General features: G+C 36.4%; 1 protein-coding gene across 3 annotated transcripts in view; it reads left to right on the top strand.

The window, feature by feature from the left end:
- LOC115442184 (titin) overlaps window positions 1-12,769 on the top strand; it is a 33,751-nt gene extending 20,982 nt beyond the window's left edge. For 2 of the 3 annotated variants that reach the window (XM_037447133.1, XM_037447139.1), the window contains exons 2-4: window positions 5,708-5,747; window positions 8,889-11,887; window positions 12,201-12,769. In XM_037447133.1, coding sequence (XP_037303030.1) covers window positions 5,709-5,747; window positions 8,889-11,887; window positions 12,201-12,312 — 3,150 coding nt within the window. In that variant the 5' untranslated portion in view covers window position 5,708 and the 3' untranslated portion in view covers window positions 12,313-12,769. Of the gene's footprint in view, window positions 1-5,707; window positions 5,748-6,966; window positions 7,677-7,823; window positions 8,611-8,888; window positions 11,888-12,200 lie in introns of those variants that run through there. The other variant, XM_030167186.2, reaches the window with a different exon arrangement.
- The last annotated feature ends 1,843 nt before the right edge of the window (window positions 12,770-14,612 follow it).

Raw genomic sequence — 14,612 nt, 5'->3', positions numbered from 1 at the left:
ATTGTGTCGAAATACCAAATAGAAACTAGGATTAGTATCCTAGAGGACTGAAATGAAAAAGATAAAACCTTTCGACTAAGATACTATATAAAAGATGATATAGTAAAAAGTGCCAGCAATATCATGACTAAGTACAGAAATATAGCAGCCATTGAAGGACATTTTTAACCTATTTTAACATTCAACAAAACGTTTTAAAATAATAAAAAGAATTAACAAGTTAATTATTATCACTAATGAAAATTTTATATGTCAGTCTAATTGTGTAAGTTTTGAATAAAGCTTATTATTAATTACAACTTGAATTATCAAGTCCACAAAAACATGCCTAGCTCTGACATCACATTAAAATATGCTATTAGTATCAGGAAACAAGAGAAATCTTCAGTTCAACAATACCGACATAAAAAGTGACCTTAACGAAGGAATGATTGTGAGTCTTCATGAAGAAGTTAACATAATTGACATAAAACTAGACAAAACTTCAAATTTCGTTGACATATAACCATCATCATCCTAATAACTTGAATACTCGAATCACCCATCAAACTTCCCTGTACACGTCAATTAATGAAATCTTCAATATCAGATTAACGAGTTCCCACGTAAGTAACAGGCACCTTCCTATTAAGATGATAAGGATAAGGGTCCTGTCGCTTTCAGCGCAAGCATCTATAGGACTCTAAGTGATTTGGGTACGTTTGAAAAGATTCAAGTTTAGTAAACAAGGTTTCCCTACATAACTTTGGATATAATATGCCACTTACATTTGTGAATATATTCTTACTTATAATATAAATGTAAATAATATACATGCGAAAGTTTGGGAAAATATTTGGATGTTAACAATAAACGCTAAAATAGCTGAACTGATTTGGATCAAACACGGATAGACTATATTCTGGATATATACTTTTTATGCCGGTAATTTGCACTCATGGCAAATTATAGGATATTTTAATTGCATCCTTAAAATGGCATTGGAATCGTAAATATAACATTATGGACCGGTAGACCGCTGACTGACGTCGTGACACGGAATTTCACGCGCAGCGCCGTCAAACATTGGCGCCTATCTTTAAAGTATTTAAGGGACTTTTGTAGTGGAAAAGGCTTTTCACACGGACGGAGCCGCGAGCAAAAGATAGTAATACAAATGCGAAAGTTAGTGAAGATATTTGTTTATTAGAAAACCGAAACCGCTGAACAGATTTGGGTGAAATTTTGCACGCTGATAGACTATGTCTTGTTTTGAGTTCCATGCTACTTTTATGTCTGAATATTTAACACTAATACTTTTGTACCAGAATAGAATGAGGCTGTGGACACTTGGCACTATATTTGAGCCGGAATTCTGGCTCAAAGGCACATTTTTAGAGGCTTAAGTCAGAAATAGGTTGATGATGCTAGTTTCAAAAATAAACTAGTCATTAGTGTAAACGATCTCAGGTAATGTTCTTCAGATGTTAACATATAAAAGCTATTATTTTAGAACATTAATTTAACATAATTTTAAAAGCAACTTTTAAGAATTTAAGAATGATATATTAAAACTGGGTTATGACTTTTCTCATAATATTTTCTTCGGCGAACTGCACAGTTTTTAAGGTTATGTTTGTGGAAATTCTTTTCTCATGTGCAATTGAATCCACATAATCTAAGACTTTCGGCGTAAGAATCGAAGCTGTGATTTAATTTTTCACAGTTGGCTCATCACTAATTGCGATAAAAATATGTTAAAAATAATGTTCATTTAATTACCGTTTATTATTCATATCTTTGAAAACTTAGATATTTTTTGTAAGTCGTATTTCTTAATTCCACGATAATTAGGAATTAGATTATAAAACTTTCCCCACTTTGTACGTCTTAATTGAAATTTATCAAGAACTTGTAAATTAAAAGATAATTGAGAAAAAACGCCGCGGTAACTATGAAATAGGTTGCCAAATTTCTGGAAGATTAATTTGTTTTGATTATTGTAAGCGTTAGCACTTTGTGAATGTTAGGCAAAGTATTGCCAGATAATCATAATGTTAAAGATAATATAACGTTAACACTAACCAGAAGGGTAAACACAGACCTTGGCTTTGATAATTACCATTAGTTTAGTGCATCTGCTCTGCTGGGTAAGGGAAGAAATAAACAAATCGATGGTATACATATTCTCGCCTATGAGAAATGTAATGTACGACAACTAAGGTTAAACCGATCTAATCCATAAGCTAGTCTTCGATTGAATGACAGTATTATTTTATTGATGTGTTGAATCTTACATGTCTTACGACTTGGCATAACTGTTAATTGATAACAAATCTTAGTAGATGCTACTTTGACCGTGTATTTTGATTTTTTTCGTTGTTACATAATGTTTTCGGTTATTACAGTCTTTTTATGCCATCATTACTAGTATTTGACAGCCTCGGTGGCTTAGGCGTGAGCATTACAACACTGCTCTGAGGTTCCGGATTCGAATCTCGGGTAAAGCAGTGATATTCGGTTTTTGTATCAACCTGGAGTTTGGAAATTGTGCTCGATATGGCGATAGGCTCGTTCCTATCACATTATGTGACAGAATATACAGACGAAAAGTGGGTGGACCTCTGCTTATCCCTTCTGGGATAAAGGCTTATGTTTATTTTTTCTTATTAGTGTTTACAGCATTCATATGATCTTTACTGTATTGATTGCACTGATAGCAAAATTGTCAATCTCATTATTTCCTTTTTCTTTATCTAAGACCTCGATTACAAAAAATATTTTTGTTTACTTTGAGAATTTTGATCCCAAGGACTGCAACAGAGGTCGATATTGGGCAGTAAATCTATTTGTAAACGTACTTACGTATTGTGATGTACTATACATTCTTGAACACAGCACGGCCGGGCACATTGTTGCCAGATTTTCTTAATGTGCTCGTTTTCGATTTAATATCTTGTTGTTGGGCGGACTTCTAGAAGGAATTTTGTGGAGAACCGGTAATAAATCTGTTGGCAGCTGGTTCAGGACGATGATTCGAGGTTCAATCGCTGTATAGGCTACTGCCTGGAGAGGCAATTCAGCCGATCGTCAAGAGGTCCCCTTTTTGACGTTATATTTGCGTTGCTCTATATTTATTATATAATGCATATTATCGTACCAGGAAAAAAATCAAAACGTGCAATGATATTCCGACTGTTTATAATTTACATAAATGTCCATTTTATTTGACCTTGCGTGACTATTAATAAAGACGTGGGACGTTCAAAATTCACTTATATAATTTATCATAGTAAAAAATATTACCGTTATTAATCTAATTTCTATTAAAGGAGATAATTTTAATGTACATTTAATTATGCCAAGGACATAAAGATGTTGAAAACGTATATTTTATTTTGTATAATAATAGTAGACCCGTGTTATATAACGTCCCACAGCTGGGCACGGGCCTACTGTATTACTGAAACAATTGTCTTTGACACTTTCGTCTACATTTTTTTTTACGTGCACGATGAAGTGACCCCACTGTATCTAATCGTAGTGGGGTGCAATAGAATTTCGACTGACGAGGGATGATTACCTGCAGTCGACGTAATTATGCCGGCCTGTTGGAACCGGATATACACAAGCTGATCCCGGTACACGACATACGTGGGCTACTATGGGTTTTAACTCCTTGTGTACGGCGCTATCCGGGCGGATATAAAACATATCCTACCACCAGCAATATTATAATACTTATAGCGACAAGGCCGTCAATTGTAGCTCCTCTTTGGCTTCATTGTTTTGAATCTTAAGTACAGAGTTTTTGTTGATTCTGTACAATGAAGCTATAAATGAAATAAAATTATAAATAACTTCACAGTTCATTATTTTTCTACGTTCCCAAAGAGTATACTTATAGAACGGACTTCAGGACCAATTTTTGCACCATAAGTTTACCAATTGGTAATAAGTCGCTGTCTTATTTAAAATGTCCGTGACAATCTATCATAGCTCCCTTAGATGTTACTACAAAAATAACATATTTAAAGAAAATATGCTAATATGCGTATTAAAACGTGCAAATAATGGTATAGCCTAGTTGGGTGTGGAACGGACTGCCGAGACGAATGTCCGCAGGTTCAAACCCCAAGGGCACACATCTCTGACTTTTCTAAAATCACGTGCTTTGTGAATTTATCGTTCGCTTTAACGGTGAAGGAAAACATCGTGAGGAAACCTGTACATCTGAGAAGTTCTCTACAGGAATTTCGAAGGTGTGTGAAGTCTTCCAATCCGCACTAGGCCAACGTGGTGGACTAAGGCCTAATCCCTCTCAGTAGTAGAGGAGGCCCGTGCTCAGCAGTGGGCAAGTATATAATACAGGGCTGATATTATTATTATTAAATAAAGGTAGGGTAATAATATAAATTACATTGGTATTTAGCTATTTCGCGGTAGATTGATTAAGCATCACATGAGCATAATTTTTGTACGACAATCTTACCAATGTCCGCTCTGTATAATCTTAGAACTCTTTGTACGTTCCAAATAAAATATTAAAGTTCTAAACAACGGGATTATTTATTCATCCTAGCATCAACAATCTCGTAAAACATAATCCTCCGTAATCCTCAACTAATTGTTTGCAGATTGAATATTGCTAAACTGAGCTTATTTATAGGCAAACGTAAATCTCCAACGCTTGGATAATGTACTTCAATACTCTGTTTAACTTTACTTTGAGAGGGATATTTTAGCTTGTTAGGGCATACATAGTTAAAGGTTTCTTGGACGGCGTTTAAGAGTTAGCTAGAGAGCGTTTGTTTATAAATAAAACGATTTATTTACACATATAGCGCTCTAGATAAAACACACACACAGCGATAGAGAGAGAAAGAGTGGGAGAAACATGAACACTAATCCATTTTGACTAATTGTAGGAACTGACTGATTACTTGAGACTAGATACATATTGGAAATATGGGGATTTTTCTCCAATATGAATGGTAATTTCATGATGCTTAGTAATTATATCGTATTTTAATGCGCAACGTAATACTGTATGGAAAATGTTGTTCGCCGGCAAGAGTAGACAAAGCTATGGTACTTATATAGACGGACTCTCACATACGAGAAATATAGATTATTTTAAACGATACGAAATATTTCATCTACGCGTCGTTAAAAGTAAATTGTAAAGCGGTTTAAAACTATTTTCAGTCAAACAATATCATGTAATTAACGAATCATATCTAACTTAATCAAGTGAAAGTTTCAAGTAAAAATATGTTGTATTGTCAATGTAATAAGTTGTTTTTACATTGAAAACACATCACATTGTTATAAAACGGGCATTGAAAAGTGAACCAACTGCACCTGATGGTAAGGAGAGTCGGGTCCAGATAGTTTCGACTGATTGACTGACGAGAGATGATTCCCACGCGCCAGTCAGTCAGTCTATATAATTATATCGGCCTGTTTGCGAATATACACACTGATCACGGATAAGGCCTTTATCTTATGCACCTTATGTATGTAATAAGTCAAAACTATATTAGGTACTATGATTCCCACTCGCCAGTCAGTCAACTTATACAAATATGCTGGCCTGTTTGCGAATATACACAGGCTGATCACGTATAAGGCCTTTATCATTTACACCTTATGGATGTAATTAATAAAAATTGAATTAGTTATTCTCGTTCAAACGAAAATATTAATAATGAGTTGTTTTTTCCAGGATGGCGACAGAAGCGGAATCAGCGCGGACTGAAGTTAAAGTGAGTTGAGTATTGATTTTTCCTATTTAATTTCCAATGTATAATTGAATGGACTTTGTTCTGTCTCGGATCTGGTTTAATGGGTTGAGTCTTTTTGTATTAGTCGAACGCGTACTTTGTAATACTTAACAAAATTAGCGATACATATAAAAGGCATTATCGAAATGCAAGCATGTTTAATCTCACACATTTGATTTCAAAGTTTCATTTTTAACTAACCCAAAATAGATAAAAAGCATTATAGAGATGTAAGCAAATACATAACCATTGGCATATTTGACTTCGGAGCTTCATTGTTCTCTAACCTAAAATTATATACTGAATATATTTATCATGAGTTGATAGTAGATCATCATTATTAGTCGCAGGATGATCAATGCTGAACATGGGCTTCCTCTGAAGATTTCTAAATAGATGTATTGGAAGCAGCCCGCGTCCAGCGATCTCCTACGAGTTTTATTATGTCATCTGTCCACCTCGCGTGCTTAGATGCTTGTATTTATTTATATTGATTTGTTAACTATAAGATCTTAATTACTTGGTATGAATTTAATGTATCTCTAAGCTTTATTGTGGTTAATTAAAGTTAAGCAATATGATTTTGAGCTTACATTTTTGTGGTATAAACTAGATTTTAGATTTTACTTAGATAATATGACCTAATGGAATAGTTTTATTGTTATATTATTCTTTTAAGAAATTGTGCTTGATTATTTATTTGAATTTTTTATACGTAAGTATGCAACCAATTAGATGATTTGTGTTAGAGTTTAAAAATCGAAAAGCAAAAAATATAATAATTTTGATTGTTAATGTCCCATTCAATGAAAAAAATTATAGACCTAAAAAAATATATTATAATTTATTAACAAAAAAAAACAAATATATATTTACTCCTCATAGAAACTAAAGAGCATAAGCTCTAATAACATAGAAAAAGAAATTTAAAAAATATTATAAAAAGTAAAAGCATGAAAAGAATTGCTGGTTTTATGGAAAATGCATCCTGTGACGTCATCACATCGGATACAGCAGCGTATGCGAGTAATGTCGATTCGGAAAGTTTTGGTTTGTAGCCAACATTAATAGCACAGTGATATTTGGACGAGTAACCGCTGTCGGCTTTAAATCTCTCTGTAAGCTGCATTTAAATAACATGTTTTATGTGAACATTAATAATACATATTTCATACAAAATCAAAGAAACAGTCCACACAGAAGATCGTCCTTTATTTATAATCTTTAATGAAACTTAATCTAAAATTGATTAGAATTCGGACAAGAATGTGAACGCAAATATCCGGCAATGGAGACGACGACATAAATTGTAAACTAAACGTCATAGTTTGCGACGGAACACCGTATATCACAACTTAATGAATTATTAAAGTGTCACATTAAATGACTTAAGTACTACATCTGTCACTGTGTGTCCGACTAGAGAGCGAGGAGGGAGACCGGCCAGCAATACAGCGGGCATGAATGGAGAGGCGAACGCAATAAATAATAATGGCGAAATTGTCGGAAGTATTCCCGATGTTGTTTTGACGATTTGCTCAAGACAAATTGTAGACGAGGCGCCCGTTAATATTGGGGTCGGTACCGAAATACATAGTGGCGGTGAGGGAACGGCAGTAGGCGGCAGGCGGCGCACGCGCCGACCGCGCGCAGCACCTCCCAGATCTCGATGTACCGGCTCATTTACGACACCCGCGCTATATTTAACCGCTGCGACCAGATTAATATCTGCATGTTACTTCACAAAAATAAGTGATCCATTCCCGAAAAACGACGAGTGTTGTGAAAATTGATCTGCAGTGCCAGCCCTGTGTCAGATATAAATGTGTTAACTGGATAAACAAACTTCGTGTTCTGTAATTCATTGCTACACAGGAAGTAAATAATATTTCGCGGCGGACACCGGCCCTCGTGAGTATCTAGTATCTATTTTTTACTTCTTTGTCAAAATGCCAAAATGTGTCCGGTTCAGACGTCTTGTAGAACGTGTTTGTCATTTTTTATAAACTTTATGAAGGACATTTAGTTTTGATTTGTAACTGGGGTGAACTTTTTCAGTGAAATGAACCCGCCGTCGGCGTTGCACGGCGCGATGAGCCGGGACCGAAAGCCTTTCACGTACACACCCGGCGGGCTCGATCTGTCCGAGATCAAGTCAGAGCGCATGGCCAAAAGACTGATGCGGAATGCGATGAACCAAGGTGTTCCCGACACGCCGGTGCACCACGTACAACAGCAAGCACCTACATCCCCAGTCATAGTTCCAAATTTCAATTGTTTACCTGTGCAAGTTTTTCCATCTTTCAATCTACCGGCAAATCCGAAGTCTTTGTTGCGGACGAGGAGTATCCCAAGTCAGTCGCAGGAACCTCCCGCGCCACGATTGGTTCAACCATCACAGTTTGTAAACAAAACAGAGCCACCTGTTGGGGAATATGACACATACAGTAGGCCCATGCAGCAGTATACACAGATAAACAAAAACAGACCGGCGTCTATGTATGAGTATAGTTCAACGCCAAATAATCCTTATTATGCATTACCGAATTATAACATTGAGTACTCATCGCCTACTCTTCCAGAAATAAGTTATGATGCACAATATTTCAGTACTTCAGTGCCAAAGGTGACCACTGTTGAAAAATTTGAAACAGACACAATTGTCCCGACACCGGAAGTTCCAACGTTAGATGATATAAAAGATGATTCGCCTGACACTGTCATAGAAGTAACACGAAAGTCACCATTGGATATAATAACTGATTATAATATGACGTCAAATTCTCCATTGGAGATAAATACAGATAATGTGCAGAAACCAATAGAGAAACCCGCCGATGATGAAGTGGGTATTAATAACAAACAGGTTCAATTAAAATTACTGTATACTTATTATATCTATATTTATATCTGTGTTTACATTATTTGTTATACGTATTTACTGTACAATATAAAAGAGTTATAGAAAATCAAACATAGATATCATCGTGAGTCATATTTTGTTTTATTAGTGCACAATTTTCAATAATTTTTTTATACTTAAGTATTTTTGTTTGCTTACATAAACTTAAATTTATTTTGCAATTTAATTATAAATAAAAATGTAATGAATTTAATTTTCAGAGAGAAGTGAAAGTTGTAAAGAAGACAGTGAAAAAGGAACAAAAATCTAGCGAGCAAAATGGAGAACAAAATGGTGATGCTAACATAGAAGCAGAGCTTACGGTTAAGTTACCTACGAAAAAATCAAGTGGCAAAACTGAAACCAAAGTCGAAGTAGTCAAAAAAGTTCTTCCTGACGGCTCTGTGGAAGAAGTTAAAACTACAACAACAAAAACAACTATTGACGGTAGGACGGAAATTAAAACAAAGACTGAAACTACTATAATACCAAAAGATGATGAAGAGGAGGTAGAGGAAGTAGAAGAAGAAGAGGAAGAGGAACAAGGAAATGGGGAGGTCGTTGTAGAAGAAGTCCATGATGAAAAAGAGGAAGAAGTTGTTGAAGAACCAGAAATTGAAAAAGTCGAAAAGAAAGAAATTAAAGAAAATGGACAAGATGATCCAATTATTAAGACTGAGGAAAGGTCCGAGTCAACAACAACTACTACGAAAAGAGTAGTGGTTGTACAGTCCGATGAGCCCGCTGAAGAAGTAGAAGAAGAGCAAGTTGAAGAAGAAGAAGAAGAAGAAGTTCAAGAACCTGAACCGGTTACAGTAGTCGTCAAAAAGAAAACTGAAAAGCTTGAAACTCCTCCACCACAATCGGACGAAGAAGAAGAAGAAGAGGAGCAAGTTGTAGAAGAACAAGAAGTAAAGAAAGAAGCCAAAGAGGAATTAGAAGTTAAAAAACAAGAAGTAGAAGAACATGAAGAGGAGAAAGAGGAAGAGGTAGAAGAAGAGGAGCCTGTGAAAAAGGAAGCAGTTAAAGCGTCACAACCAGAAGAAGACGAGGAAGTAGAAGAAGAGGAAGAATATGAAGAAGCTGAAGAGGTTGAGGCACAAAAAGATGTGAAAGTAAATGAAAATGTGGAAAAACTTGAAGAAAAACTAGAGGACAAATCGCCTAAAGAAGAACCACAAACACCAATAGAGGATGAAGCAGAGAAACCTTCCGATGTAACAGAATCTATTAGATCAGAAGAAACAGTGAAGGAACATATAGCTGAACAAAAGGAAGTCAAAGAACAAGAAAAGGTAATTATAATAGAACGCTCTGACGCTGAGCCACAGGCAGAATCTAAAGTACCACTGCGAGAGCCATCCATACCTCTGGACAAAGTGGAAGACATTGAAATTAAGCCCATTGGTCCTCCTGGTGTCATTACCAAGACTCATACAGAAAAAACAGAAATCATCACCCGAACTTCCCCTCAACCACCAGGCGTACTAAGTACACAAACAGAATACAATAAAGTAGAAAATATTGTCACGGTAAATAGGACTATAAATACGTTAGACAATACTTTTGAGGGTATACCACCAAGTGTTCCTGATGTTAAAACTTACTTCGCACCAAACAGAGACAGGGTTTTGGCATCGCCAATGCTATCTAGACCTTATCAGCCCGTGTATCCATCAGAACCAACGACGGAAAGACGGCACAGTCTATTATTAGAGAGGTTGAGTGTGGAACGGCAAATGCCTTCTGAAATTTACCACAATCAAACTTATGAACAACAAAGGCAATGGTCGCAGGAGCCGCAGTCGGAAATTTTGACTATTAGTAATGTGAAGCCGAGCACAATAAATAAACAACAATGGTATCAGCAGAGAGACACTACATACAGCAACGTTACTCCTACTCCTCCTGTTGCTCCAACACCTTCCTGGTCGCAACCGCAACCAAAGCCCCAAGCACAGCCGACTTACAAACCTCAACCGACATACGCACCACAACAAACGTACCAACCGTCACCAACACCACAGATATACCAGCCTTCACCGGGACCGCAGCCAACATATCACACTACACCTGCACCACAGCCAACATACCAACCGTCACCAACACCGCAACCACAATACCAGCCACCGCCAACACCTCAACCACAATATCAACCCGCACCGGCACCCCAACCACAATACCAGTCGTCTTACTCGGATACTATACAAAACAACTCTTCCAGCAATTATTCGTCATACACGCCCAAACCAACTATTTGGCCGCCTCCTAAATTTGAGCAGGCGTCGACACCAACACCCCAACCTGCTCATTACACCTCAGAATCATATCAAAAATCCACGCAACAGTACTCTTCGTCTTACGTGCCACCTCCATGGGAACAGGATTCGTCCTACGTCCCCGACAATTCAAGCCAGAACTACTACCAACCACCACCAGCTAACACGTTTGCTCCCGCCCCAGCACCAGCTCAGAGCTGGAAACCGCCAGCAAGTAAGGGCAAGTTCTCAAAACCAACTCCGACTTCGTACATACCTCCTGCCCCGAACCAATCCTTTGTTAAGCCTGTAAGCAGTGCTGATATTCCGAGAGGGCTTCCTGGCCGTAAAACTTACTACAGCGAGTACGAGAGACGCTACATTAGCGTGCCTGAGGCAAACTACGTACCACCAGAGACCAAGTATCAGCCGCAGCCCGACCCATCACCGCAATACTATTACGACAACAACGAGCCATCGGAAACAGTCGAGCATCAATGGAGAAAGGAGCTTCGTGAATTTACTGAGAAAACATCTCAAACCCAGACTCAAACTGAGCAAACATCGGTAAGGCCACCGTGGGAGGTCGATCCCAAGTATGCGAAGACTCCGGAATCTACATTCACGCAAGCCCCTACGCCAACGTGGAGTCAGACTTTACGGCCCCGCTCGTGGCGTGAAAGGAGTTTTGAATCAGAATTCGTTGGATCTCAAGAATGGCCGAAGACAAGCACTTTGGGTAGAGGAAGGCCTTTGTCCACTTACAGCAAGAACGAGAGTGCCTTTGAAAGGACTAGGGGAGTGTCGGTCGACAGGTACAACCCGAATAACTACCAGTCGCCGAGTTCCTTGGAGCACCCGCCGGTGCAGACGCATACACTGAACCCAAACCCTGCTCCGCACACGGGCTACCATAACCCCAACGTGCCTGCGTACCACGCTCGCGTCTCAGCTGAACCGAGGTCAGTGCTATACTAAAAATATTCCTATTTTCTCCTAAAAAATTCGTTTTTATTTTAAAAATAGAACATTCCAATATCTTAAACAAAAAAAAAAAACCCAAGATAGTAGATAAAATTGGTATTTGACGAGCTGTTCTCTATTAAGATTATATTCAAAACATACCTATTCCCCTCAAACGTATACAGAGCTCATCAGAAAAAGTATGTTACTTCAAAAATATCGAATCACATCGACTTTTAAAATACATTTATTACTATACAAAACAATATCAGTCTTAAGACAGTTGTAATAAGGTCATGTCTAATATTCCAGAGAGCAAGTAAGCTACAAGCAACCGCGTGCAGTGGTGAGGGAGCCACGCGCCAGTCCGTTCCAATCAAGATCCTTCAAGTACCTGCAATGGATCACCGGCACGGACGACTAAACGTTTAGATATAAGTAACCTCCATTTACAATTTACGGAGATTTATATTGATGTTAATAATATTGCTTTTTAATTTAATTACAGCGTTTCTATGGAGGGTTTAGGAAGGATTCGCACTATCGATTTCTGAGAGACTATAACAATGATCAAAAGGAATAATTGGTTTCAAATAGATTAATTATTAGAGAGCCAACTGAATGCATTAAATACCACACGATAAGCATTATATTGCCAGTGGTGGATAATTTATCATCTCTTTGATGCTATTAATAAGTTTGGCCGCAAACGCAACAGAATTGATAGTGTGGGTTCCATCTTAATTAAGAAATGTGATTGTGGATTTATTTTAGGTTATAAATAATTTTCCTTCGTAACTATCCTAAAATTCTTTGAATCGAATTCGAAGAGATTTTTATGAAGCGAAACACATGTCTGGTGGATGTATAGGGTACGAAAACGATATGATCGATTGTATGTATTTGTAAAATAAACATCTGTTACCTTTCTTCTATATTAACTTTCAATTTCATATGGACGATTTTGTGCCAGACCAAAAGATAAAATAAAAATGTTCGAAATAACATAATGGCAACAAAGTCCCAGTAATGTACAGTTTGCTTAACGGACCTTTTATACGTGTTTGCAAAGATTTTATAACAATAACAGTATTTGCTTCGCAATATGTTATGTTTTCATTAACATGAATGTATTTATCACTAGGTACGTATAATTTAACACAAATCTTTATGCGAATGCAATATTTTTTATGAATCAAATAATTTAAATGTTACATTTAAACAATTCTATTTATGAATTTATATTTGTTTTTCAACAATCTTTTATATTTATTTGTAAGTTGATTTGTTTATGTAACGTACTTATGATACATTGCGTCTTTTATAAGAAAAAAACGTTTTATGTTTCGTCTATGTACATTTTGCTTAATTAATTTTAAAAATAAATATATTTTTAAAAGTCATGCCAGCAAACACGAGTCGCGTAGATTTTGATATTTAATTATAAACTTTGAATAATATTAGTTTCATGGTCCATTATTTTGTAACATGTTGTTTTCAACAATTTTATGTTAATTGTGAAGTTATTGTTGAGTTTCGTTTAATAAAAATATTAAATATTATTTTACTTTTAATCCAACTAATATTAGAAAGAAAGTAAATCGATTTTTACTTATAATTTTTAAGTATTAGATGGCTATAAAAATCTTATTTAAATACTTAATTCAAAATTTTTTAATTCATCAAAGTAACAAGAAGTATTATTTAATGTACCAGAAAATACGTTTAGAAACATATAGATTTAAAATACTCTCTCTAATTCACCAGTTTCCGAATAAAAAATTAAATTTTCATCCAAAATCCAATAAAGGAAGCAAAACTCCAATAGAAATGCTCGAAAAATAAACTCACACGAATACAAAAAGTCTAGCGAATCTCTTTTAATGCATTTTTAGAACATGCTTTAGCACTAAGTAGGTCTAATTTAACCTTGCACCCCTTTCAGCTCGGAGCAAGGTTGCGGTCACGTCCAAGACCAAATCAGAATGTACGTCTTTAGTTCCCCCCTTTTCACCCCTTTCCACCTCCTGGAAACCGTAAAAATCTCCTCTTTATGGCTGTGCTACAACGAAAACCTCTCTTCCTGCCACCAAACTACTCTCAGCTTACCCACATACGAGGTAATGTTATAGTATGACTGGAATTTAAAATTCACCTCATTTTATAAATGGTTTGAAAGTTTTTAAGTAAATGGTTGGGATTATGATGATAAAATGCGGAAGAGATAGGTTTTGGTTACTTAATAAACGTAGAAATGTGAGTAATTTATACAAATATTTTAAAGAGCAATTGTAGAAAGGCATCTTGACTACGTACTCTGACGCTATTTTAATATCTATATTAATATAAAGAGGAAAGTTTATAGGTTTGTAGAGGCTAGTCTCTGGAACTACCCTATTAGCTTTTGCTTTTTAGATAAATTATTACACGTGGCCGGAGCCGCTGGCAAAACCTAGTGTTATATATAACGATAAAAATTAATATTTCCGTTAAAATCGATATAAATATAAGCGTAAAACATTTGATATATTTTGAAATTATCGAGTGTTCATTCATTTTGTTCATGTAAACGAATTCTTAAACAAGCATCAATTCAAACCCAGTTCCGAATCGCGTAATACGAACTACAATAAACGCACCAGTACAAATGAGTATCGGATCGCGGGCAGCACTCGCGACACATTGCGAGTTGGCGCGCGCCCAACGCATCCATCACCCTACCAC

This window comes from Manduca sexta, chromosome 6, assembly GCF_014839805.1.
Source record: "Manduca sexta isolate Smith_Timp_Sample1 chromosome 6, JHU_Msex_v1.0, whole genome shotgun sequence".
NCBI classification, from domain to species: Eukaryota; Metazoa; Arthropoda; class Insecta; order Lepidoptera; family Sphingidae; genus Manduca; species Manduca sexta.
This window is presented reverse-complemented; position numbering and strand designations above follow the sequence as displayed.